We start from the raw sequence: 27,708 nt of genomic DNA, 5'->3' as shown, positions 1-27,708 counted from the left end.
TATTTTAAAATACGAAACTATCTATTTTTATTCTGCTACTCATCTTGTATTTCAGTTTCTCTAAATGCCAGACGTTGGGAGTCATATTCCACGTGACGTAATTCAAGCACTCTGGAAATGTGTAACACAGTTGATGTTAAATGACACATCACTTCCTCTCTTTGTTAATATAAAGGGATTTAATAAAATGTCGTTAAGGCCGATCAATGGATATTAAGAGTTACTGTTCTTTTAACATGAGATGTCAGCTAACATTGTTAGGCCGATAGGTACTCGAAAAAAAAATCTTTCATAGTTTAAGCTATACAGATCAGGCCCACTCAGCTATATAGCTCAGGCCTATTGAGGTATATAGCTCTTTTTCAGAAGAGACCTGGCCACAAATGATAGCTCAACGAAGTGGCTTATGTGGAAATGTATTGCAGCCAAATACTCTAAACGCACGTTTATAAATGTGGGGGGAAAACCAGAGGACCCGGAGAAAAATCCCTACGACCACGGGGAGAACACGCAAACTCCAAATAAACTGCAGGCGTCAGGGTCAAGATCAAACCCACGACCTCCTGTATACGAAGCGAGCTAGTTACCTCGCTACCATGGCGCCCACCACCATGTGAGCTGTATTCTTAACACCTTCATACAAAGGTAGGCTCCTCTGTTACCCACACCTTTGTTGCTAACATAACTTGCAGAATATGTAAGATCATCCCACCCCCCTTCCTTGGCAAGGGTTTGTACTTGTGCCTCCCCCTCTAACTTAAGATGTCACCAGCCTCCACACGCACTGTCTCACTGGGCATGGGTCACCACATAATAATCTGACTACTCCAGTGAGTTGTGAGTTGGGGAAGTTTGGCAACCCCTGTAGGATGCAATTGGCCTCAGGCCATGGCATCTGATAGGTGGCGAGGTGTGGTGAAATCAATGACGGCTTTTGGCCATAACCACCACCTTTACTTTGAACTTGGGTGCATCCCCACAGCCACCCTGAAGAGCTACCTCTGAGTGGGGGCGGTAGTACAATGGGGGGGGGGGGGGTGACCTCTGACCCAATCGGGAGTCGTTCGCTTCCCAGACACCACACCGAGAGATTCCCCCACTGCTCACATCGCTGTCGCGACGTCTCACCCTGCGAGACGTCGCATTCGGAGGCACCGCCAGATGTAGCCAAAAACACGACCCGGTGCAACGTCGCACATCCGACTTGCTGGTGTGGAGGACAATGTAGGCGGATATGTGAGAAGGTTATATACGTGAACATCTAAAGATAATGAATGAAACCATGAAGAAAAAACGTTATTTGACAAGGATAAAGCACAAACTGCTTTCAACGTGGGAAACTAATGTGCTTATAAGCGAATCTACATGATTCTAGATTTGAAGCTTTCATGACTGCAATGATTCATATTCTTAGGTTTTTTTGGTAAAGTCACGTAGGTAAAAAATTTAAATTAATAAAAGTAAAATAAAAATAAAGTAGCCAAATTTTGTTTTATTTGATTTTTATTTAACTTTTATTACTTTTAATTTTTTACCTACGTGACTTTACCCAAAAACCTAAGAATATGAATCTACATGAGTTTAAGAAGACAATACTGCAAGTGAAAAGATCATATTTGTGAACATTTATAGAAGATTACAATTGCACCGTGTATAAATGCTGCTGCGGTTTGTCGGCTGTTTATTTTGCCAGGACGGATATGAGACTGTTGGATACGTGACGCTGCACTGTCGCATTGTAGCTGGTGCATAATTACTACAATGGACTGTGGTTCATTAATAGAATGCGTTGAGCTATGTTTTTTCTCTCTCTAAAAGCCATAACAATTCGCATTTGTCACTTATTTATTTGTAATGGGGGACAAGGTTTTGTTTGGGGGGTAAACCATAAACATAAGCCATATACACAAATCATAAACAATAAACAGACCCCACATTAAATGCTGTTTAAGTGGCAACCCAATACTTCATGCAGAGATCCTGGTAAGGATTTTTCCTGATGTTTTTTTGTAAACAAATTTTAAAGTCTGCTTTTAGAGGCACATGACGTATTGAATGCTGACATTTCCTTCCTGCATTCCTGTGAAGTAATGGCCGTGTCTCACCGCGTTATGTCCAAATGTGACACAAGCCCGCATTTTTAGTGTTCCCTTTGCAACAAAATGAGTTGCAGATGTTTGGAACAATTACCCTCCGATGGTAAATTCTGCATACCAGCAAAAACACCTGATTTGTATTAGTGCCACTGAATTGTGCATTGCCTTGCACAAGTAAATCTGGGAGAGGGGGGAAAAAGTTGGTGATGGTGACGAGCAGACATATGGGCAATTTCAAGCAAAAACGGTTGTGAAATGAAGTGTCGCTTTTACCCCTGCATCCTTATATGGCAAGAGAGTCGTGGGGTGAGGTGGTGCGTGAAAGATGTTGGACTAAAGTCAGTGATCGCAGCGGTGAATATTTCTGGGATATTCCATGAGCTGTGCAAACCAGATGTGTAACAAAAAACTCCCCAATAGCCTAATAAGCAGCAGACACGTGGCTTCGTCCTTTGTATCGAGTCAGTGATGTGAAATGTATTTTTTTTGGGCAAATAAAGTTACGGATGACAGATTCATTGAATAAAAAGTGATATTGAAAACATCAGAGGTATTATACGGTAAATAATATACTCTTACAGGATATATTTTCAATTGTAATAGGTTAAAAGTGCTCTTTTAAATCATTTTCCTTCACTACTCATCTTGTATTTCAGTTTCTCTAAGATCTAAATGCCAGACGTTGGGAGTCATATTCCACGTGACGTCATTCAAGCACTCTCTGGAAATGTGTAACAAAGTTGATGCTAAATGACACTTCACTTCCTTTCTTTGTTTATGTAAAGGGCTTTAATAAAATGTTGTTAAGGCCAATCCGTGGCATTAATGGTTACTGTTCTTTTAACACGATATGTTAGCCAACATTGTTAGGCCGATAGCTACACAAAAATCGTACAGCTTTACCTAACACATAAAGAATTCCCTTCCAATAACGATCATATAATCGATAAAGGACGCTCCAATCAAGTATTGTTTTGAAGATAGTTTGAAGTTCAGCCCTAATCAGGTAGAACAATGTGTTTTAATCATGTGTAACTATGTTACCTAACCATAAACGTTTATATATTATAATCGTTAACATACAACTGCAGGCTGTACGAAAATGGGGAAATTAAGCCAATTAAGGAAGCCCTTTGTAGCACGAATTATGTTTGGAATCCTTTAGGTAAAACACCATTGGTTTGCTTTATTTAAAGTGATTTTTTTTCCCAATAGCAGATTTGCCTGTCAAGGCATATGGTCAGTGATACACACGGCTATACATAATGCATAAATGTGTTTAGATAACATAGGTGTGCGTTTTTTTTGTAACTGGCAGTAAGTAAAAAAAAAACTACCCCACCAGTGTTGCACTCAGCAAGAACACTGGAGTCAAAAACATGCGTTATTCTTCCACAGAAACTTTTTCCCCATCGGCAACTTTTTCAATGACTAAGTGTCCCTGTTCATCTTCTTTAACAGGGTTGGCAATGTCCTCCGGTACGTGAAAAACCCAAGGCGCTTCCAAAAATTCTGTTTTGGAAAGAGCATCATTCCCTAAAAAAGAAAAAAAACACAGCATATGCAGTTTTCATTTGAAGAACACTGGAGAATGCGCAGTAAATTATTAAAATACAATGCTACGGCCTTTGAAGTTTTATGAAGAAAATAATGTTATATAGGTTTTATTTATAAATAATAATGATGATTCATAGCACTGGTGAATCCATTGCTGGGCGAAAGTATCCCTATAATGTGTCAGGTTATGGGGGGGGGGGAGGATTGTTTGACCATACTTCACCATTACAGTCCATGTGAAGTGGGAGGCCCAGGACGAGGGTAGATACCACTCACCGCTGACGTTAGGTGTGGCCGGAAAATCCAATTCAGTTCATCGTGTTCACAGTGTAGTGCGCTAACCGCTGAGCCACTGCATCCCTCAATACAAAGTTAAACACTTACATAATCGGTAAATTAACTAACGTATTGTTAACCAATCTTGACACCACTCAGGGGTTTTCTCAAGTCATTTTTTTTTTCTCTCCAGTGAACAGATGTTAGATCGTTGCCATTGGGCTCAAACATTTTTTTGTTATATAAGCCTCTAGCTGGAGCAACGTTGCAGTTTCAACTGCTGGCACAACAGCTGTCCTCCTTACCATCGACGTCCGCACTCTCAAACGGCTTGATGGCAGCGTCTTCGCTCGTCTCCGTCACATTTGAGAGCTCAAGCAATGTTATTTTCCCGTCACCGTCAATGTCAAAAGTGTTGAACTCTGTTGGAAGGGCTGTGTGGAGGAGGGATCAAACGTTGCATTGCACATGCTCAGCAACAACAGCGAAAACATTTACAGTTCTTAAGAAAGAGAATTTCCCCGATGTGGATTTTTTTTCGGTGGGAACATGTTAATACCATTTAAAGAGTCCACGTAAACAACGCTGCATCTAAATGATGAAATGATCCAGTGCCAAATGCTGTAGTTACATGGCTACTTTGTGAAGCTCACAAGCTCAAAACATACATCTTTAAGTGTATAAATTATACATATAAATATATAAATGATATCTTCCAAATTATATTTCAATTTGTGATTTCTGCATCATTAATGGAATATTTCAAATGTAAATATAGAACCCTACAGATCGGCGTGCATCATAATAATATCATCGAACAACTTAAAAAGTCGCTTCAAAAAGAGCACAACTTTTATATTCCCAGCAACACGTGTCCGTCACGTGTCAATGCTTTCACATCTAAGAACTGAAATAAGCCAAATGAAGTGAGAAAAAAACCTCATTTAAATTCTACCGATGGTACTCTTTGGTTCATTCGGTAAAGTCACGTAGCTAGTCACGAAAGCTTCAAATCAAGATTATACCGACGGTGTGTGGTATTAGTGACCGCCCAACGTTCCCTTTAGCACCCCGTTGAAATCACGGGTCGCTTCATCCCGGATTCAATCTCGGGGTTCTCACCTGTTGCCGGCCTCAAGAGCTCTGACCTCCTGAGCCACCCGGGTTCACCCTGTCCCCAAATTTTCTTAAGGACACTCAACACTGAGCTGTTGTGGAATTCGCTTTCTTTAGGCTACTCTCAAAGTGGAGCGGGCGGGGAAGGGGGGATGTCGGTACCTTCCATGTGAAAGTTGTTCACGACTTGCGGTTGTGTGGATACCTCGGGCAGGTCGTCGCCATCATCGTTGTCATCGTCCGCGGCCGGTGGTCGAGGGGAGGCGCACACGAGAAGGAGCGACAGGGAGGCGACTGCCAGCAGCAACTCGAAGCGAACCCAACCGCGCCTGATGGTCGAGCGGTGTCAATGTCATTCACCGTTTGTGTTCGCCGAGACGCGCAAAGCTCGCACCGTTGTGTGCAAAAAAAAAAGCTTTCCGCCTCTCAACCGTTATGCAATAAAAAAAAAACCCCACTGGTTCCTGATGAACTGCACTGTTGGTCATCATGTCTAATATGATTATAGGTTTTTCCCCTTTTTTATGGCAACAAAACAGGTGTTAAAATGTTATAACACCAAACTGAAACCTTTTTACGAGGAATCGTGTCTGCATTAACCACATTACTTGTGGTCAAAATGCAAACAAAAAAATACTCTGATAATATATACATTGTCCTTGAAACTGATTGGTCCACACCAAAGACAGCTTTCTTTTGAGCCTCGTCTCAAACGGTGTTAGACCAGAGGACGCCAAAAGGCGTAGACCAATCAGTTTCAAAGACAATGCATATATTATCAGAGTATGTTTTTGTTTGCATTCTGACCACAAGTATTGTGGTTAATGCAGACATGATTCCATGTAAAAGGTTTCAGTTTGGTGTATTAACATCTGAACACCTGTTTTGTTGCCAGAAAAAAAGGGGAAAACCTATGATCATATTTTGGTACTGGCAAAGGAGGTCCCATCATGTGGTTACCATCAATAGTTGGAGCAAATGTTCGCAATCAACAGGCAGCCGTGGGACACGGAGACAACTGTCAAGCGTTTTTGTTCTTGTGAGTGCTCATCAGTACGGCAGTCACCGATGCTTACTGTTGCAAAGTCTGCCTCTTCTTTAGTGATGGGTTTCCTCATCATTTACAGCTTTGAAATTGAAACCTCTGCATTTTAGTCATAGTCTTAGCCTAGTCCATACTAACATGTGGAACTTGAATGACGTCTTAGATTGTCTTTTTAAAAAAATCATACTTCACCACACTTGTCAGCGTGTGTTGATGAAGGGAGAGGGAAATCGATCCCAGGACTGGTTCGGATATCACTCAAGCTAGCTGTGTGCTCGGTATCGAGCTCATGTGGCTTAGTTCATAGTGCAGTGCGCTAACCACTGTGCCACCACTCCACCCAATAAAGACACATTTCAACGAAGACTGTGACTCAATATTGTTTGTAATGTATCAGACCAAGCAAAAGCCAGCCAGATACGACAAGTTCGTCAGTTTACAGATGATGAATGTAAAGAAGAATGACCAGATAATGTGTATTCTGCAGTAATCCGAATAGCATTTGCAAACAATCACATTGGCAACACCATGTATTAACGTTCACATTTATTACTTTCTTCTAAGTGTCCTAGCTATAGTGCGCGTGCTATACGCAGGGGTGATACATTCATTGATATGTCACTGATTTCTAATGACCCTTTAACTTCTCAACAGCTGATCAAATATCGTGAAAGCTCCATATCTTACAGAGGAGAGCGTTCAAATGAGTTTATTCACATTGGTTTGTAAGGGGACATGCGGACGAGGCTTGGGAATTAAACGTTGTTTCCTAAAAATGTCTCCGTTTTATTTTGTATATACACACACACACAACACACACGAAAGCAGCGGACACAAATGCTAAAAGCAAAATGGGTTAAACGAAACGCCTATTGCCTCGACATAAAGCATGAAGCCAGTCCAAACACACGCGGGCTGTCTCTAACAGTAACACAAGTGGCTAATAACAGTAACACAAGAAGAAGCCTTAAAATACTCACATGGCTATGACCTTCAAGCGCACGGACGGAGACTTGTTATGGAGATGTGTCTTACTAAAATTCCGAGGCAAACTTTCTCAGTTCTTTAAATGGTTCACTCCAGGTTTTGACGCCGGACGGTTCAATTGAGTGCGCATCGGCGTGATTTCGTTACGCACAGAGGGGGTGGAGGGTGGATGACGTTCGGAAGAGAGGCGTTCCGTGAGTTTTTTTTTAGTGGGTTACTACTTAAATAACACAAGGGCGAGGCTACCATCTCTCGGACGAAATGTATCATTGCAATTGCATGAGTGTGCATAATACAGGTTTTGTTTGGGTTAGATCGCGTGAATATAGAAATGTGTCGTTAAACCCGCCACCACCCGACACAGTGAATTGGTAAGGTGTGTTACGTCAACAGAACGTGCCAATTCGTTACTCGTACAGCACGCCGGTGTGTTGGAGAGTAAATCCACAAGATTTACAATACTTACTAATTGGCTGTGTCGGGTGGTGTTGGTGATGGGTTTAACGACACATTTATATATTTACGAGATTTAACCCCCCCCCCCAAAAAAAAAAACCCTGTATTATGGATGATATTGGTCGCGAAAGCCTACGTGTTAAACTACATAAGTGTCGTGGGAAGAATTCCAGTTTGCCAAATGCACGCCCCCATCATCAACTTGCACTGGAGTGGACCGGCGATGGTGAAGTATGGTCAAATGCCCTCCCCGCCAGTCCCACCCATGGCGTGTTCTGGCCCTCGTTCAGGGGACCGTGTAAGTAGAACACAGTTTGTGTTAGTGTACCACGATCCCATAATTGTTCACGCGAAATTTCACGGGCGAAGACCACCCCCCCCCCAACACGGAATCAGACTAAAACACACAAAGAAACACACGTTGGATTCAGTGCCGGATTATCCTAGTAGCAAACGTAGCTACACATGTAGTAGCTACATATGTAGTAGCTACGGGCTCCGTACGTTCAAGGGCCCTGTGCTAAATGCGTTCAAGCTATCAATTCCAGTTTAGTGATTCTGCACTTGCTCTATTACTATAGTACTATACTGCCTTCAACTTTTATGAATGACTGGGTGTTTAAGGTTAGTGATTTGTCGTATTATCTGGCTGTATAGTAAATGAAAAAATACAATTACTTTACTATACAAGTAAAACATTTGTGTTTTAATATTTACGTCTTTTTTTAGGGCCCCTTTATAACATATGCTACAGGCCCCGCACTAGCTTAATCCGGCACTGATTACAAAAAAGTAAAATGAGGTTGTTCCCGAGATTAACCTTTCAGTTTACAAACATATTACCTCTCAAAACGGTCTCCGTGATTTCCTGCTCAAATGAGCATTGGATTGGTGCTCATCTTCCATTTACAGCCCTGAAGCAGTGGTGGAAATTCCACATTCATATGACCAGGGCAAGTATATCCATAGCACAAACACTGTTGACGCCCCCTTCCAAATTTTTGTTTTCTTATTTTATTGACCCCAGCGAGGGGAACGATGGGGCTGAGTCAAGCTCCAACCAGGATTTGAATCCGGAACCTTTCGAATGTGAGCCACTCGCTCTACCGCTGATGCAGCAGATCTCAACTCATTAAAAAAACAATGGAAAGAGAGTTTGCAAAGTAGCAATGGAAAGAGAGTTTGCATATTTCTAGAAACCCCATAGCATGGTGAAAATGTTCTATTTTGTTCGTAGGTCACACGTAACTCATCATCGATACAACACTTCCCTGCCCGGTTAATTCCAGGCCAGAATTTAATATTATTTGAATCCGCGTTAACATTCATTAAAGTGCCGCGACTGACAGTGCATGATGCACCCTGTAATTTTCCACTACTGCACGTGTCAGCTAATTGAACTTGGTAATCGATGGTGGCCGAGTAACACGGAGATTTGAACGTCACAAATTTGGCATATACAGTACATTCAAAGTCAGGTACAATACTTTCCAATAGCTATCACTGGCATAAATATGCATTTAAAGAAACTATACATCTTGCTAATAAAATCATCTTAACAATTTATATTAAAATGTGGAATATATAGAACTAGTCAAATTTGATATTGTTAAAGTTCCTACAGTAATACAGACTATCACAGGCAATGTGAACCATCAAATTGACATTTAATTGGTGGTGGGCAAAGGAATCAGATCACTCACATTTGCCGTTAATCATAATGCATTTGTTTATCCCACTATCATGGAATCTCAAGACGCATTTAAAGGAGAGTTCTGCTCGGGGATGATAGCCAAAATTCCTCTTTTTGGTATTTGGAAAATGATAAAATTAAATACACTGACTGCTTTTGCAGCGGTGCACAAGCACAAAGGAAAAAAAAAGTGCTCGTTACTTTACCTTTGTTATTAACACAACATTCTACCAGAAAAGTACCTCGCAGGCTAACATGCCATTGGTGGAATTATAGCTTACAATGGCATAGAGCTGGGACAGTTTAATCACATAAAAAAAATAGTTGACTACTATTTTGTCATCGATTGCTTGGGCACTTTTAAAAATGCTGGTCACCCTCCACATGCTCCTTGTGAAAGCAGGAAACCCCCTGGAAGCCACGCCCCCATCGTGACACACCACCTGAAATGTTTTCGTATTTATCCAGTTAGTTAAGTAATTTAACCAATAATCAGTAGAGCAATGTATGCCTTAAATAATGTGATAGTCCAGCTCTACTCTAGCATATTTCCTTCATAAGGGAGTCTTGATGAGGAATGTGGTGCATTTTTAAATATTGCTTATGCTACCCATGGCTACAATTCAATTTCGCCTGGGGGGGTATTACAGGGGCTCACATTGCCTCTTCAGTATATTTTGTAAAATAAATGCTGTCTCTTGCCAAAACACACTGTGCATACTGAATTGAGAAGCTCTACGCTCAAACATAGTACACATCACAAGGGCTTCAGTTATACAACACATTTAAAAAATACCACATTCTGAACCAAATGCACATCAACTTTTGAACGTATATCAATATATGTCAGTTTAACACGTAGGTTTTCGCGACCAATATTATTCATAATCAGCGTTTTTGGGTTTAGATCGCGTTATTAATAAATGTGTCGTAACCCTCCACCACCCGACACGGCCAATCAGTAAAAAAGTTTCACGTTTCGCTGGTAATTGCATCCAGCATCCAGCATCATCGGGCAATTCGCGAATTGCCCGATAATGCTGGATGCAATTACCAGCGAAATGGTCGTACTCAAATTGTAAATGTTGTGGTTTCACGCTTCAACACACCGGTGGGCTAAAGCAGTGAACTATTTGTCTTTTGTCAACGTGACACTTTTTTACTGATTGGCCGTGTCGGGTGGTGGAGGGTTATGACACATTTATAAATAACGCGATCTAAATACAAAAACGTTGATTATGATCAATATATGTGTTGAGCACTTAGAACGTGACTTCATTTTCATAGCATTCTCCTCCATTGTCTTGGCGCTTGATGACTTGAACTCTGGACATTTGGTGCCATCGCTGCCAAACGAAGGAAACGAGAGAAGATAAAAGGCGGTACACGTTGAAATACAGGGGAAGAGACGGCGACGCAGTGGTCAGTGCGCTGTTGTTCTGAATCTGAGAAAACGAGTTCGATCCCTGCACCAGTAGCTAACGTTCATTGTGAGCGATACATGAACATGTCTGGCCCTTGCCACCAACCGCAATCCCAAACCTGCATTGACCAGCGTGGTGAGGTATGGTCAAGCCACCCCAATGATTTATATGATGGAGGGGGGGGGGGCTTCAGCCAGCAATGGCTTGACAATGCACTGTATATTGTTACTACAATAATTGTTTTTTAATAAGTACATTTAATACATATCGCTTAACATATACGCCTGTATGGCTCACGTAAAGCCACAAGTGTGAAACATTTGACAATCTGCGCACACGTGAAATGTGGCACTTTCCTGTATGGAAACAGAAGGCGCATTTTCTACCCGTTGTCGGTATTCGGTGGTAAGTGACCACGTAAGGCAGGGTTTTAGTCAGACCCCTTGCCTCACAACCGACTAATGCCCACCTTTCCATACCCACCAAACATCTCCACTCAAAAAAAAAATTGAGTTTCTAAACGGTGCACGTACATAATGATTGTAAATGCCGATCGTCATGCATGTACGTTGAACTCATATTCTTGGTTCTTTCGGTAAAGTCACGTAGAAGGAAAATAATAAAATAATATGCATATATTTATATTATTTTATTAAAATAATATAAATATATTAATGTTATTAAATCATATAAATAAGTATATATTATTTAATTATTTCCCTTCTATTTCCCTTCTACGTGACTTTACCGAAAGAACCAAGAATATGAATCCCTGCAGTCATGAAAGCTTTAAATCAAAATTTACGTTGAACTCCTTTCGCACTAAGCAGCCAACCGTGCTAATCTCTTAATTTGAATCGGCACTCCTTGCGTCAGGTGGGAGACACCACGCGTGCCCACGCACTTGTACAACATAGACAAACGTCTGTATCGCAACGTGAGTCAAGCGTTCTCCCCGCATCATGCTGGGTGTGTTCATCGGTGTTCACGTGCGGCATGTAACGACTTCAATATTCTAATAGGGGTTTTCCCCTTTTTTCTGGCAACAAAACTGACACCTTTTGCAAGGAATCATGTTTACATTAACCACAATACTTGCAGTCAAATGCAAAAAAAAACCATCATAGTATTGTTTTTTGTTTGCATTTGACTGCAAGTATTGTGGTTAATGTAAACATGATTCCTTGCAAAAGGTGTCAGTTTTGTTGCCAGAAAAAAGGGCAAAACCCCTATTAGTATATTTTGGTACTGGCAACGGAGGTCCCATGATGACTTCAATATTGTTCAGCGATTCATATAGCTTAATAGCTCTTGACAACGACCAGCTACAACGATGAACTGCGGTGTGGACATCGCCTTAGTACCTGTCGCAGAGTTCCCTTGCTGATCAAGAAGAGGTAGACCATGTATCCAGGGATGAGGAGCATGGACGACAACGCCATGAACCAACCCATGCCCTGACCCCACATCGGGTACGTGTAGCTGCCCAACGTCAGCGGAGTCATCTCCACGACGCTGAACATGAACACGCCCTGCAGTGGCACCCGGCAAACGGCGCGGTTAAGAGAGCGGTGGAGAATCAAATTCAATTTCTCAAAGATTCATCTCGCGAGAGACGGTCGCGTTTGTTGCGCGCGAAGCAAAACGCGCGACAGCGCGCGATGACCCCGCGGTGACCCCGCGGTGACCCCCGCTTCTCGCTTCGGCTTCCGACCACTTAATGACCACAAATTAATGGGTTTGTCCATCGAGAGGGCCTCTCTCAAACCTAAATAAATAATAGTCCGAGGTAAGGTAACAAAAAAGAAAAGGGTGCAGCGCTGCAATGTGTCGCTTACATCACTCCTGGCAGAAGGGCCGTCCGCTACAGAGGCTCCAGAGAGTCCCTCTAAAGAATATTTGGCATATTCATATTTTTGTTTCTTTCGGTAAAGTCACGTAGGTAAAGAAAAAAAATAACTTTATTTTTCATTTTTATTATTTTCTTTACCTACATGACTTTGCCGAAAGAACCAAGATCCTTGCAGTCACGAAAACTTCAAATCTAGAATATTTGACATGCTCTTCCATTCTGGTCAGGCGGTGGGAGTACCCACGCTTTGCTCCACCTGCCGATTGACTGACTCGTGCTACTCGGTGGACAGGGGCGAGAGGATTCTAGAACACTTGCCCCATTGTTCAACTGCCACACTTGGGTGGAGTGGGGAGGGATTGAACTGGTGACCTCTGGATTACACATTCAATGTGCTAACCATTACACCCTAGCAGCATTCTCCCAAGTTTTGGCATTTTTCCATTTTAGTAACAGAATCGATACATTATGAGATGTCTCGTTTTAATGCACGTGTTTGCGGTGCGTTACTGTGTAATAAACATCAGTTTACCACGTAGGCTCGAATTGTAAATGTTGTGGGTTTACCCTCCAACACACCGGTGTGCTGTACGAGTAACGGATTGGCAACGTTATGTTCACGTGACAAATCTTACTAATTGGCCGTGTCAGGTGGTGGTGGGTTTAACACTACATTCATATGTACGCGATCTAACCCCCAAAAAATTCGATGTTATTTTTGATAAACCTCTTTATTACACAGTATTTTATTTGTTCTATTAGTTACTGACAATTTCTAAATTTCCGAGGGCGGTTTGGAATTGATTTCATACCAAGGAACCAAAAACAATGGTTCTTGCTAGAAAACGGCTCGGCTCACCACGTTCATCGATCAACAACCAAATGCGCCACTTAGGAGGGAGAGGCCGCATTGTCATTCCCTGCAAGAAAAACAAAGTGTTTCTTTGAAAGAGTCTTTGTTTACAAAAGGTCAAACCCGTTAAAATTCCCCATCACCACCACCACCTGCACTTGCAGACAGGGCAAATGGGGACCCACAAGATGTCATTTGTAAAGGGGACAGTGTTTGTTTCTTCATAAACAGCAACACTGCTGTCAGTGTTCCGCCACGGAGGAATGTGCAGAGTAAACACCGTGACGAGGTCGACGGCTCAGACTTGTGGAACACCCAAGCTGTGGTGGTTTTCTGTATTGTGCTTTATTTATGGATGCCAACATTCTTCCTGATGATAAGATGCAATGGAAGAAAACATGGGTATTGTACACAACGACTAGATCAAGTTCGATGTAAACAAAGTGTTTAAAAGGGACAGAATGTGCTGCAATTTTGCAATGTGAGTGATATAATATGAATAATCATCGTCATTATCAGCCGTAATCAATCCAATGTGGGATGAAGACCTCCACATTCTATCGCTATCTCTCACGCTTCTGTCAAATAACAATTCGCATAGCTTCTACACACGAGCTGATTCCATTGCTCCATCTCCTCTGTAGAGGTGCTCTTGGAATGCGTTCCTTTCCTCGCTGTTGTTGAACACTGCCCATCATTTGTTTTAGCGGTGTCACCTTCCCAAGCCCACTTAACTCTCTCCTAAACGTTTTTAACGAAGTCTCTAGCCTGCCTTCGTTCTCTAATTTGTCTTTCAATCTAATTCCGATCGTGAATAAAATAATAACGTCAAGATGAGACAACAGGGTTGTTTCACCACAAAGGGACAAAATGAAACACAATCCAGAGTTTTCCAGCAGTATTCGCTGAATCGACTTTCTCAGCCTCACGGTCTGTCAAATACATTCTGCTTCGTCGCCAGATGTTATAGCCAACAGCTCTCCGAGTCGTGTTTATTTGACCCTTGTCCATTTTTAATGTTACTATTTTATGTCCCACAACCGACCGTGACAGTGCATCATGATGCTCGCAGTCGAGCCTTAAGCTCATGGTAAGCCCCTCCCTGGGAAATGAGAAAAAAGCAAACCGCTTGGCAGCCTTTAAAACTGGACTGCGGCAAACATGTTTACTTGTGAAAATGCATCGGTCAATCTTTTAAGCAGTAACTGTATTTGATTTTGTTTTAAATCCAAAAATAATTGTGCAACTGTTTAGATTTTCCGCGGTTGTGATGTTCTCGCCCTCCGATGTGTTTTCGGGTCGCACTGCGTGTTTCTCAGCGCGGATGTCCGACGTTCCATGTGCTGGACGTTCAGTGTGATGATGTGTGACTAAACGTCAGATATTATTTCAACTCTGAACAACACGTCGGCGAGCCAGAAGAACTTGGGCTTCCCTGATTTGAAGCTTTCGTGACTGAAAACATTACTCTTTGGTTCTTTCGGTAAAGTCACGGAGAAAGAAAATAAATTGGCCTTCCCTATTTTACTTGTTGATGTTCAGCATACTGTATATGTTTTATATACCTCTTGCATTCATTACTTGTACTGTATTAATTAACATGGGTTATATATTCAGAGCACTGTTTTTATCTGCAAACAGATGACTTAAAATGGTAAGTTTATGCAGCTTGCACATTGAAACCTACATTATGAATTGTACATTATAAATTATGTCGATGACGATAATATATTTTGAACAATTCTTATATACTTTGGCATGATATACATCAAGTCATACAGTTTGGAGTTGTGCGGCATTAATTGTACAGCAGAACATTGCATATCCGATTCTTGGGTACTGTGACAAGGTCAGATATCTGAACATCCAAAGAAAAAAGACAGTTACAGAAACCGTGCACAGAGAGTTTACTGGACAAAAATGTACTCTAGGAGTGAGCACATGTACACGAGATTAAGAATACATTACAGCGTGTGAAAAGGTTAGATTTGTGAAAACGTAGATAATAATGGCTACACCATGTAGGAAAATTCCATTGAGTGTGGGCGGTTAATTGGTCAGGGCGGATGTGTGGTGGTCAGATATGCAACGCCGGTCTGCCGCATGATGTGTAAAATAATGATTTGATGTTGGAAAAAACACATTCTAAGTTACTATGCTTCTGTGTGCTTAATGGACAAAAAATTAATTCCATGTTCTGCATTGCAATTAACCCTCATATACTCACCACGACCACGAGTGGAGTGAAGAAGACCCAGCAAATATTCCACCATTTGTGGACCTTGTGCCCAATCATCTCGCAAATGTTGTCGTTGAACCTGTCAACACCTGAAAAAAGAGTCACGTATGCTCGTGAGATGAAAGTGTGTTCGCCTGTCACTGTTGTGTTCGCTTGAGCAGCAATGTTTATTAACGTAACACAAGCCTCCGTCATCAGGTGGAACTGCCACAGCAAAATTACTGTAGTGATTTAATTTAGTTGTTTTCATTTTTATTTAATTTAATTTTCACCTACGTGACTTTACCAAAAGAACCAAAGAGCATGGATCCTTGCAGTCACGAAAACTTCAAATCTAGAATTTATTAACGGAGGTGAAAATGTTTTGTCGCGAGGAGACAAATGCAGCGCCATCCAACAAAAAAACATTCAACTACGGTGTAAGCGTGATGACACATCGTAATTTTGCAATATTCAACCGGTTAAACTTATTTTCTTATAGGCAGTTTATTTTCACGCGCACGTTTTATTTTAAATTACGGTTGCCTCGTAAAGGCGCAAGATGTCAACTTGCCAGCAACAAACAGCACTCTTGAAGGTGTAATAGATAATGATTAATACTGTAGAGTTCTTAAATGGAGCGACGTTACAAGAATTTGCTAAAACAGAAGAGTGCAGGGAATTCCTGCCTTTTGTGCTTAGATGGCTGTCCTTCCCCTGTACCTACAATGAGTACGGCAGGCTACGTTCAACATAATACAATTCCAACGCGAAATAAAAGTTATGAACATCTATTAAAACGAGAGCTCTACTGCGCCACAGTGTTCTTCCTCAAAAGCCACTAAACAAAGATCCAAATGTTTAAACAACGTACCGTAACACCAAGATATGGCTATCGTTTCAAAGAAGACGAGGAAGAGCAGGCTCATCCCACTTGCTGAGTAATAGTCAAACATCTTGAAGACATACAGCCCGCCCTGTGGATCGGCAGGCAGTCAAAGCAAATTCACGTCATTTCAGGGTGGCGACACAGCCCAGCGGTGACGCGTTCGCGGCTTGCTGCGAGAGGTTCACGCCTCCGAGTCCGGCGGCCACCCTGGTTAATACTGCAGTGCGTATTAACCGCTGAAAACACGCGTGCCGTCTGCTTCACGGTGGGCGTTTAAAAAATGCCGTGGCGTAATTTGTGGGCCATTGTGTGCCGGTGTCACAGTCCTAACGATTGACAGATTGCGCCCCAAATTCCTCAGTTTGAATCGCCGCAGCGAAAACTTGGCAGTGCGAAAACTTGGCAGGACCCTCCTGAAAAAGATTCATGAGACTCACTGAGGCTTTCCTGGATAAACAAGCACAATACATGAAAGAAAATTGTCCACTTTTTCGAGATAATACAAAATTCAATGCATTGTGTTAACGCTGGTCTATGTCACCCATGGAGAACAATGTACTGCTAAATTTACTAACTAAAAGCCACAATATCGCTGACATATTTATCGAGTATGACATTTAAATAATACAGAGCAGGGCTTACTATTAAATGAGACACTGAATGTCGAAACTGGTCCACAGTGTGTTTGTGCTGCTGACATTATGCACTCCCAGAAGGCCGTGTGGCTGATGAGGTGTGTAAAAATAACTTCCTGTATTTTTTTTTACGTGAAGGGACAGATATGTGAAAGTGTAGAAGTAGAATTTGCTTGCTTATTTATTTTAGTTATTTGAATAACAGCATTGTGAGGTGACTGGCTTTGGAAACTGAGCATCTAGTCGTCACTGTTCAGATTCTAGGCTTGAATTTGGGTTTCAGCCACACATAATTGTTGATGGTCTTGATCACCAATCAATACATCAAGTAAAATGGTATTAAAGTAGATTTTTTTGTAAGTTATTTTGGGTGAATTCCTCTTTGCAATGGTTGTCAGATGAATGTTGTGGCATGTACTTTTCGTGGGTTGTTCTCTACCACACAGGGTGATGTATTAGTACTCTGAGAAAGTCCTAAATGGAAACGTTGTTTTTTTATCATGACACCGATAGCGCAAACGGATTCAAATTGTAAAAAAAAAATACAACAAAACAGCATTGCACTTAACCTGTGTGATGTTGGCGAGTCCGATGATGTAGGAGATAACGCAAATGACGGCGATGAAAATTTCCTTATGCCCACGGAGGTACTGAGGATATTCATCAGATAGTGCTGTGACGAAGCCTTCCACCGTGCAAAACTGCAGGAGAAACGTAATTTCACAGCACTTTCAGTGTCAAAAAAGTTAATTTACAGCTCTGTAATGTCTTTCTCGCACCCATGCTGGAGCAAGGGGTGTCCACTAGAAGTAACTCTGTAAAGTCCCTCCAACAGTGTGTGTTGGTCTATTCTTCCATGCTGTCGACACATTATCACAAATGGTACTTTTTTCATTTATTTCGTTCAACCGGTAAGAACATAAAATACAAGGATAGTCTCATTTGCAGGAGTCGCATGGGTTATAAAAAATTACAAATTGGTAAATAAACACGAAAAAATGTTTATATAAAATAAGGACACATTGAACAAATGTATGCACACCCCAATTGGGCAGGTTTTGCCTGATAAAAAGCCCGAAAGATTACCTGACTGTCCAGTCCAAGCATGAGAAGCATGGAGAAAAAAAGAATCGACCAGAGAGGCGATATGGGAAGTTGGGTGACAGCCTGTGGATAAGCCAGGAAGGCAAGGCCTGGACCTAATCACGCAAAAGAGAAGCACAAAGGAAAAGAGTACAATTTCCACTCTATGTTGTAACAATTGACAATAACAAGAATGACAGATCGTGGTGAGTAGAATAGCAAGTACGGCTATACTCGGCTTATTCACAATTTACATGATGCACGTTGGCCTGGTTATTTTCCCTCTGTTCTGGTTTCCCAGGATCAGCTTCTTTGCTGAGGCAGCCATTTTGGAAAATGTGTTAGTCTTCCTGGGACATTAAAAGTTCTCGCTTTTGCGAGTTGCGTAATCATGATAACAACACGCCACTCTAGACAATGCAATTAAAAGTAGTTATCCCATATAGTGGTATTGTGAAATATTTGTCTTCCCAAGATATGTTGTGGTGTTTGTGTCTCAAGAGATTGCAGCCCTATCTGATGACAATCACAAAAATTGGCACATTTTCACCAAAAACGAGACGAAGAAATATTGAACACATTTGTCAAACAAACAAACAAACAAAGAGGAACGCTTGCCAAAACGTGAACGAGACAATCAAATCTGTAAAAGATTGAGAATATCCGTCATAAGAGAAACATTGTGAAAAAGACACTCAAAGGCAGTGGGGTCAAAAGTGGCGGGGGGGATTTGCCTCCAGGCCTCACACGAAAGAGGGCTCCACATGAGGCCTGTTTTTTTTGTTGGTGTCGGTAATGGTCATGAATAAGTATGCCCCACGTGGCATTCTGCCCTGGGCATCCAGGAATATTGTGTGCGGCGCCCTGCGTCTGTTTACCCGATGCGGCCAGCTCCTTCACAGGCTTCTTTGAGATGTGAGACATGAAACCCACGATGGAGAAGATGACGAATCCAGCGAAGACGCTGGTGACCGAGTTGATGCAGCACACAATGATGGAGTCCCTGCCGATGGAAAACAAAGAATTGCTGTTTGTCGCAGCACCATGCCCTTTAACGTAAATTTGAAGTGATCTCCTGCTGAAATGAACTTTGTTGTGGTGTGTCATCTCCCGTTTGTAGCCCTGAGCTTGGTGGTGTAAGTTCCACATTGATGTGGCGGGGGCGAGTGTATCCATCGGACAACCACTATTGACTTACCCAGAATGTGGTACTTATTTTATTGATACCACAGGGATAATAGGCTAAGTCAAACTGCAACCAGGATTTGAACTCACAACTTTACGATTGTGGGTCGCTCACTCTACCACTGAGCCACCTGGCCAGTTCCTTTAGCCACTTGTATAACACTTATTAAACTGTCAAGCTTTCATAAATAAATGCAAACAGTGAATGGTAGCTTTTCCAATGGGTTAGCTAATCAAGTCTCACAAAAAGGTGTCATCGGACACTTTAATGTAATCCTCGTAATCATAACATTGCGGTTTCCGACGTACTCTTGCAGCCTCCAACGCCAGTTGACAGTTACGCTTGGGTTATATTGGCACCATTATGCATGTATCCAATTTTGAAATCCACAGCGGAATAATAAGTTAAAAGACACCACGTGACCAGATGGAATCTAGAGCGGGTGACGTCACAGCAGAGCGTGCTCTACAAAACAACTAAACAAAATCATGAAAGATCTTGTGTCGCCACGTGACAATTAATCACGATTTCGTTGCGATGGCCTTTGCTCCTTCCAGATTCCTGTGCTCAGCAGCTTGCCGTCTGCTCAGCAAATGCTCGCAATGCACCAACAAAGTGAATCGTCAAATGTGAACAATGCTGCCGTTGCTCCACAGAATGGGTCTCAAGGTGTTTGTGCGGAGCGATTCTTTCTCGCTTACAGCATCAGGGATAACACAAATTTGAACGGGCCACGCACACCTCAGACGAGACAGGCGAAGTCAAAAAAACCTGTCCAATGTTTGATTCCGCTTAAGCAAAATGCTGCTCGAAATACCACGACCCCCCCCCAGCTCCGACAAAGGCCTCCCTCAACCACACCTGAACCTCTCCCACCTGTTCTCCTGCCACCATCAACTACACCGGCACTCCGTAATAGAGTCCATAATAGAGAAATATAAACGTGTCGTTAAACCCGCCACCACCCGACACAGCCAATATTAGTAAGGGTTGTCACACAAACGAAACATGCCATTTCCTTACTAGTTCAGCACACCGGTTGTGCGTTGGAGAGTAAACCCAGAATATTCACGATCTAACCCAAATTTCAGGGCTGCACCTCTACATATAAAATGTTGTCTTATATATTTTTACAATGAACCGAGACCTTTGCCTATATTTTTGTGTAATTCAAATCATGGTACGGCCGCTCACTTGTAAACGTTGTTGTGGAAGGGGTTGTAGCTGCCAAGAGCGACCAGAGAGCCGAGGCCGAGGCCGTAGGAAAAAAATATCTGCGTCGCAGCATCCAGCCAGACCTTGAAAATAAATCAATGAGTTATCTATATGCACAGCTTACATACACACACGCACATGCACCACCACCCGTGTGCTCTTAATTCCAATCAATACTTGGCCTTAATTGGAGGGCAATGAAGTGTGATTAGCATGATGCACACTGCTATGTGTGCGTTTGTGTGCTGTGTTTAGTTACCGCGGAGTCTGTGAGCCTGCGGAAGTCTGGTGTGATGTAAAACAGGATGCCCTCTTTGGCGCCCGGCAGGGTGATTCCACGGAAGAACAGCACAATCAGCATGATGTACGGGTACGTGGCCGAGAAGTACACGACCTGCACACGGCAACCCAACGTGGATTCGAGATTCTAGTGATGCCACCCACCGCATCGTCATGGTTACCCAACACAATCTGTCAGAGCAATGCCCGCAGCGCTTTGTTAACCTGTTCGCGAATTTCCGCGCGTTGCGTCCATGAAACAGTGGAGTGCGGAGCAATTTTGGTTAAATAATAGTAGTACTAAAGGGAATGTTTAGCAGTCTGACAATCCACTGCTGAATGAGGCCTCCTCTCCACGCCATATGATTCCGAACCCGATTCAAATATCGTTGCCACTGGTGTTAGCCATGGCCAGGAATTGAGCTCAGGTCATTGGGTTCAAAGTGCACCATAACTCTATCTTTACTATAAAATAACAAGTTGATAATAATAGTGTGTTCTAAGACGTGAATTAACAAATGTAACCATTAAACATACATTTTAATCAACAAATGCACTGTTTACGATTAACTATTTTGAATAAATAAATCTGAATTTAACACTCGCAGATTTTTTGTGCCACTAAATTTGCTAAATTTAGATATCCGCAAAAGCCAGAGAACCGCTACGACGGCCCGATGTTATATAATCATCCCTTGAATGGCAGAATGCTCATTCTAAACTCATCCATCAAATTCAGCAACATTTGGAGAGCTGAGACGCCGCATACCTTGCCAGTCCACTCAACTCCCTTCCAAATGCAGAAGTAGACCAAGACCCAGGAGATGGCGAGAGTGACGGCCAGAGGACCTCTCACTTCACCTGGCTCATCCAATCCACTGGACAACTGGTGCATGTTCCGCCTGCATGCGTGGAAATGCAAGGCACGCGTCGTCTCTGCGCAAGTTCAACAATTGGCATTGTGCGGTTGTGGATAAAACGACGAGCCGATAGCATCACGGGTGTACTTATTAATATGACCATTCCTTACTAAAATAACTCTCGAAGTCGTTGATGTCAGTGTTGTGTCACTGTAGCCGAGACGTCACCCCCAAGATTTAAATTGCGGACATCTTTGACAAGTACAGTAAAACCTTGGATAGCGAGTAACTTGGTCTGCGAGTGTTTTGCAAGACGAGCAATTTTTTAAAATAAATATCAATTTGATAAACGAGCGAGGTCTTGCAATACGAGTAGTACGTGTACACGCTTTGTCTGCCGAGCGTCACGTGATCACCACTGATATACGAGTGCTTTGATATACGAGTGCTTTGGATTACAAACACGTTTCCGGAACGAATTATGCTCGCAATCCAAGGTTTTACTGTATATACAAATGAGTTAGGACGGGATGGCAGCGGTGGCCATTAAAAAGTTAGTTTTCATTTATTTATGGGGCTCGTTCGCTTGGATCATTATACAAATTTATTATGTTTTAAATCAGTAGGTTACGGACTCGTGAAAATGTCAAAAGTGGCCCAATGAAACCCCCCTCTCACATGACTATAAACATCTTTTTAGAGTCACTTTCGCTCAACGGATGTAATGCTTAGCCTCCAATGTGTTGTCGGGTCGTTCGACATGGTACCTGACGTTTCACTGCACGTGCTCAAGAAGTCACCAGGACGTGGAGCGAAACGTCGGACATTGTGCCGTACAACACGCGGTACGTTATACAAAAATACGTCGGAGAGCTGTACAGAACCATCGCGAAAACTACGTAGTACATTTAAGACTTTGTGTCAACCCCAATGAAGCTGCGTGAGGACCAATATCTCCCTCCTAAATCAAATTGACTCAGTTCTAAGTTCATTGGTATCAAAAGATGAAAACCACAGGTCCCCAACGTTTGCTCAAATTCGCAACATCAGCTTGCTCGTGCCACTGTTGGCAGAAGGGCATCATTAAGACAAGAGTCCTATTGAACACCTCGAGAGGGTTTTTGGCCTACTCTTCCATGCCGGACAGATGTCTTAGACGAAGTGAGAGTGACCACACACTTTACCTCGCCATACACTGTGAGGGCGGGCACAAGCCGGCGTGAGTAGGTTAAACGTTGGGTTTTATAAGGGCACCACGGGGTGACCAGCCCCTCCCCACCCAGCCCCACCCCTCCCACCCTCCACCCAGCCCCATCCTCCCCACCCAGCCCTCTCCATCCTCCCCTCCCCTCCCCACCCACCCAGCCCCACCCTCCCCACCCAGCCCCTCCCCACCCTCCCCTCTCCACCCAGCCCCTCCCTCCCCACCCAGCCCCTCCCTGCACGACGGACGGACGGACACAATAATCCCCTGTGGGCTGGTGTACCTAGGAGGTTCCTACCAGTATAAAGACAGCAGTCATGCACTTCCCTGCATGAGCGCGTGCTACACATTAGGGGGCATAGTCACTCCACCGAGGCTGCTGCCACTGTGCAATGATTGTGAGATATCACCGAGCTATGCTTTTGGTTTCGATTTAACTCCGCGAGCACTTGTTTAGGTACACTGAAGGTACTCAAACTTTACACGAAGTGACTGCTCTATCATTTACACTTTAGATTGCTTTCCAAATTGGACGGAAAATCTATGTAATGGAAGCTTTTTTTCACAAAGTGTTTTTTTTTTATCATTTCCAAGTGGCAATAACAAAAAAATACTGTTTAGTGGATGTATCGACGGAAACGCTAATGTCTCTATTGACGGAGCTGTTGGCCACTCACTCCCAGAACTCCACAACGGTGCTTGTGAGGTTGGTGGTGTCAAGGATGCTGTAATTCGAGAAACATTTATCTGTGTTCCACGGGTTATTGCAGTCTTGCCATGGCAGCACCTGCAAACACGCAGCACACAGCAGTTGGAAAGTACGCACTTAAAATAGAATCAGAATCATACTACGTGTTTATAATGGAGGGAATCCGACGAGCTATGAAGCTCTTATTCACAAAGCACAGCTGCTTTATTTGTGATTATTAAAATCATGCATATTAATTATAATAATTGACAGTTCTACTAACTGTGCTGGTGAATGCAGGTTCGTAAAGAGGTGGGGGTGACCTCAATCAGTTCATTGTTCACTCACCCACTGAGGTTAACGTTGAGCAGTAATCATACCACGTTCACAGAACAATGCGCTTACCACAGTGCCGTCACTCCCTAGCTCCCCGTTTACATTGTAACATGTGCAAACCTCTGATAGCAGGCATTAATGCAGCTGGTTCAATTATGAAAACGTCAACAGAATTTGTTTGCATTGCATTTGATGTCTAAGTCGCTAATGCTATTCCAGTTTTTCTGTTGGTGCTATGTTTGTGAGCCGACGGTATATCCAGCCAGAACTTTCGCAGAGCAGTGCACCGTCCCCTGGTAGAGAGGCCTGCGAAATTGAAATGTCATAGAACTTCTTCTGAGACCCCTTCAAGCGACCTCTTATCCACGCACCCAGCAGCAGAGATGTTTGCAGCGTGGCAGCCAAACTGAAACCGATTCGATGTGTCGGTTTTCGCGGTGCAGTCATTGGCGACCAGGTTGAGATCATTGACCCACTGGGCTTGAGGTCCTTGATTAATCACGGGTGGGCCAAACCCAAGGTCAAACTCGGATCTCAGTGGTGACGGCTAAATGTTCCAAAACTTGGAGCCAACAGGCAACCTCTGGCTTAAACAGGTTAAATATAATAGAATTATATCCCATGACACGGAACTATGATGCGGACAACATGAATATGAAGTTGTAGAATTTAACTTGTGGCGTATGCTACCGTTATACACAGCCCTTTGTCAAGCCAGTATTCTCTTGGTCGTCAGGGTCGTTCGACCATTATTCATCACACTGGTCGGTGTGGGGGTTGGTGAACAGGCAGGGAAAAAAACTGTTCTGGTTCTAACACCACACGCTACTGATGGTAGCCGTAGTCGGGAGTCTAACTCACGTCGCCGCGTTCACAGGGCAGTACGCTAACCACTGCGCCGCCGCTCCGCCCAAATGTCACGTGATTTTCCATTGCACATGTCGATGAGTTTGATGATTACACCTGGCACGTGGTATTCTGTGTGCTACTTTGCTTAGTTTTTTTTTCTGGCTCCTCTACATCAATTGGTCAACGCACAGCACCACACGTGCCCTACTCACAGAGGTGAAGGAATGGTACAGGTAGTAGATGGCCCAAGAGATGATGACGATGTAGTAGATGTTGAGGTAGAATGAGATCACGACTGAAGCAAGCCCCACTCCTACATGCCAACACGAGTACAATGACATTTGACCGTGGTGAATATCATAAACGAGCAATAAGAGAGGGAATTGAGGAAGACAGTTTGCTGTGGCGTGGTCACGTTAGAAGAATGGCACCGAATATGAATGTCCAGCAAAAGCAATGACAACGCTAACGGAAGGCAATCGAGGGAGAGGTGGGCGGAAGAAAAAAAAACCCGCTGGGCTGATAGAGTGGGTGAGGACGCGCTAAGGTAGAGAGGAATGACACGGGAACATCAGCAGCAGATGAAATATGAGACGATGGCGATTGCAACAGTGGAGGACCCCCGTGGCCTCCGAAAAAGGGTGGATGGGAGAAGAGAAAGAAATATCGTAGACAGTAGATTATACATTCGTCAATAATTTATGTGTACATATTTAAAAGAAATCACGACCCTTAACCACCACACATTGAAAGTTGTCGGCGTACAATATTACGACAACATTATCATTGATTTGATTTATCAGTAGATGGTGCAATAGCCTTTTCAAAATAAAATTGTCAAGATAAATAATTGTATTTAGCAGACCACATAAATCATCCTTGCAATGTCACACTTGTGATTTTAAAGCTGTCTTGTGAAAGGATATATGAAAAAATATTTTTATGATTTTGATAAAGGGTCGAGGCCACTGAAGTACTGGGCTTTGGAACAGATTGGGCTCACAGCAGAACTCCATCTACTTATCTGCGAAAACAATTGCAGATAAAAGTAATAATGACAATTTTCTGCAGTGAATGCCAGAAAACTGCTGTTCAATTCCTGTGGATAACCCGCAGATAGTAGAAGGAGTTCGCTGCGTGACTCCATTTTTCAACAATAAATTTCGGAGAATAGGAAGCCATTCCGTGGATAATAGGAGTGGTGGATAATAGGATGGCAGATAATAGGAATTCGAATTTAGAATTGAAAAATATATACTTTATTAAGAAAAACCAAGGGGAACATTGCCCCTGACTTCCAGACTAAATTCCAATTGCAGACAGGAGCTTTACCACCCTTTGCCACACAGGAACAAATACCACCAGGGGGTCCCCTAGGAAGAGAAAAATAATCGAAATATACAGCTGGGAAATGAAATAATTTAGATGACACGTGATGTCAGGCACGTTGAGATTCTAGGGCAATCTAAGCGTCCAATACGTGCAAATCCTTATTTGTTTCTTGCATCGCACAACCTGGTGTCCACTGCTCCTCGGTAAAAGGGAAGAGTCGTGACCGCCGGTCACCTTTAAACATGGGAGCCAGCTTCCAGACTCCCAGGCCGCCTACGGAGGTGTACTGCCCAAGTGAAGTCTCCAGCAGGAAGAGCGGAATTCCAGCAAACACCAGCGTCAGGAAGTATGGGATCAGAAACGCCCCTGCAATGTGTCAGATGTGAGCAGCATTCACATTCAGAAGTTGTCACATGGCAAATTGCACAATTTGAATAAGTACCCCGTATTTTAGCTAAAAACAATGCGCAAGTTTCTTAAAATCCATCCCCGCCTCTGTCTGGCCAGCGGTATAAAAACGGGTAAACCAGTTCGTTTATCGGCAGGTCCGCGTGTGGTGAGGCAAAGTGTGGGTGCTCCGACCTCTCCCATGATGTCTGGCCAACGTTGAAGATTCGGCCAAAACACTCTCTCGTGGGACTCTCTGGGACGAGAGCTCCCTCCAGTGGAGACCCATCGGCCAGCAGTAGCGTGTGTAAGTCGAGTTGGATTACTCTGCTTACGATGGAGATGCGTTACGACGACCCCATCGTAAGTCAAAAATATCGTAAGTCGAAGATGGCCTAGCCTACAGTACCGTACTGTATAAACTATATACTGTATGTATTTATTAATTACAATACTGTATTGCACAGTAAAATGTAAAGTAAAAAAACAAAGTAAATTCTTAGCCTGTCTATATGAACTGCAATTCAATATAAAGTTTTTTCAGGAAATAATCCTATCTGCTATAAAAACTTTTAATATGCATTGAACGTATCGTATTGTGGTAATCCTGAAATAAAATCGCTAAAGCTACGTATCATACATGCATTGAACGAATTGTAACGTATCATATTGTACTGTACTCACCAAGATTCGTATGCTGCTGCGTTTGCCTGCCGCGCGCATTTTAAAATATTTTACAATTTTGTCGTATCGCTATCGCCATCGTAAGATCGAAATATCGTAAGTCGGACCATCGTAACTCGAGGACTATCTGTCCACAGTTGAAGGGCTGTACCTTAACGTTTTACATGAACGATCATGAGTACCACTTGTTGGGAAATCAACAGTGATCATCCATGGATCGACTGGCTACTGCCATGGAAATGTGGAATCTCCACGACTGCCTTAGGGCCACCAACAGAAAATAGCATCACCCCACTGTTCATTCGAGCAACGGAGACGATTTTACTTGACGTTAGATTGGACGAACAACTCACATTAGTGATTGTCAAAGCAGAAGAACACCATTGGAGAATCATCCAAGAAGCGGGTGAACTCTCAAAAGTCTTAATTTACAACGGGTTAAAATACATGTCATTCAAAAGTTATTGTTGCTACATAATTACACGAAATGTGTATTCCCTATTTTGTC

General features: G+C 42.8%; 2 protein-coding genes across 2 annotated transcripts; both read right to left on the bottom strand.

The window, feature by feature from the left end:
• Window positions 1-2,547: 2,547 nt before the first annotated feature.
• Window positions 2,548-7,230, bottom strand: LOC144730084 (uncharacterized). The gene is made up of 4 exons (XM_078610629.1): window positions 7,071-7,230; window positions 5,208-5,374; window positions 4,235-4,363; window positions 2,548-3,632 (listed from the first exon to the last, which is right to left on the bottom strand). Coding segments are annotated over exons 1-4 (450 nt in total). The 5' UTR covers window positions 7,073-7,230; the 3' UTR covers window positions 2,548-3,480.
• A 3,213-nt stretch (window positions 7,231-10,443) lies between these two features.
• On the bottom strand, window positions 10,444-26,373 carry SLC6A1 (solute carrier family 6 member 1). The gene is made up of 13 exons (XM_078610404.1): window positions 26,364-26,373; window positions 25,010-25,110; window positions 23,602-23,711; window positions 21,630-21,762; window positions 20,841-20,975; window positions 20,561-20,664; window positions 19,059-19,183; window positions 18,184-18,296; window positions 17,667-17,798; window positions 16,448-16,550; window positions 15,583-15,683; window positions 12,015-12,182; window positions 10,444-10,572 (listed from the first exon to the last, which is right to left on the bottom strand). Exons 1-13 carry the CDS (start codon window positions 26,371-26,373, stop codon window positions 10,489-10,491), a joined length of 1,419 nt encoding a protein of 472 aa, XP_078466530.1. The 3' UTR covers window positions 10,444-10,488.
• Between the last annotated feature and the right edge of the window lie 1,335 nt (window positions 26,374-27,708).

This window comes from Lampetra planeri, chromosome 34, assembly GCF_965212315.1.
Source record: "Lampetra planeri chromosome 34, kcLamPlan1.2.h2, whole genome shotgun sequence".
Classification (NCBI taxonomy): domain Eukaryota; kingdom Metazoa; phylum Chordata; class Hyperoartia; order Petromyzontiformes; family Petromyzontidae; genus Lampetra; species Lampetra planeri.
The sequence above is the reverse complement of the archived record's forward strand: the minus strand, read 5'-3'. Positions and strand labels throughout refer to the sequence as shown.

Excerpts from the sequence above, each read along its gene's own strand:
- SLC6A1 (XM_078610404.1), bottom strand. Across the intron at positions 23,712-25,009 it reads TGTACCATTCCTTCACCTCT|GTGCTGCCATGGCAAGACTG; the intron begins GTGAGTAGGGCA and ends GCGTGTTTGCAG. Across the intron at positions 21,763-23,601 it reads ACCGTTGTGGAGTTCTGGGA|GCGGAACATGCACCAGTTGT; the intron begins GTGAGTGGCCAA and ends CCACGCATGCAG.
- LOC144730084 (XM_078610629.1), bottom strand. Across the intron at positions 4,364-5,207 it reads GAACAACTTTCACATGGAAG|CCCTTCCAACAGAGTTCAAC; the intron begins GTACCGACATCC and ends TCCTCCACACAG. Across the intron at positions 3,633-4,234 it reads TGAGAGTGCGGACGTCGATG|GGAATGATGCTCTTTCCAAA; the intron begins GTAAGGAGGACA and ends TTTCTTTTTTAG.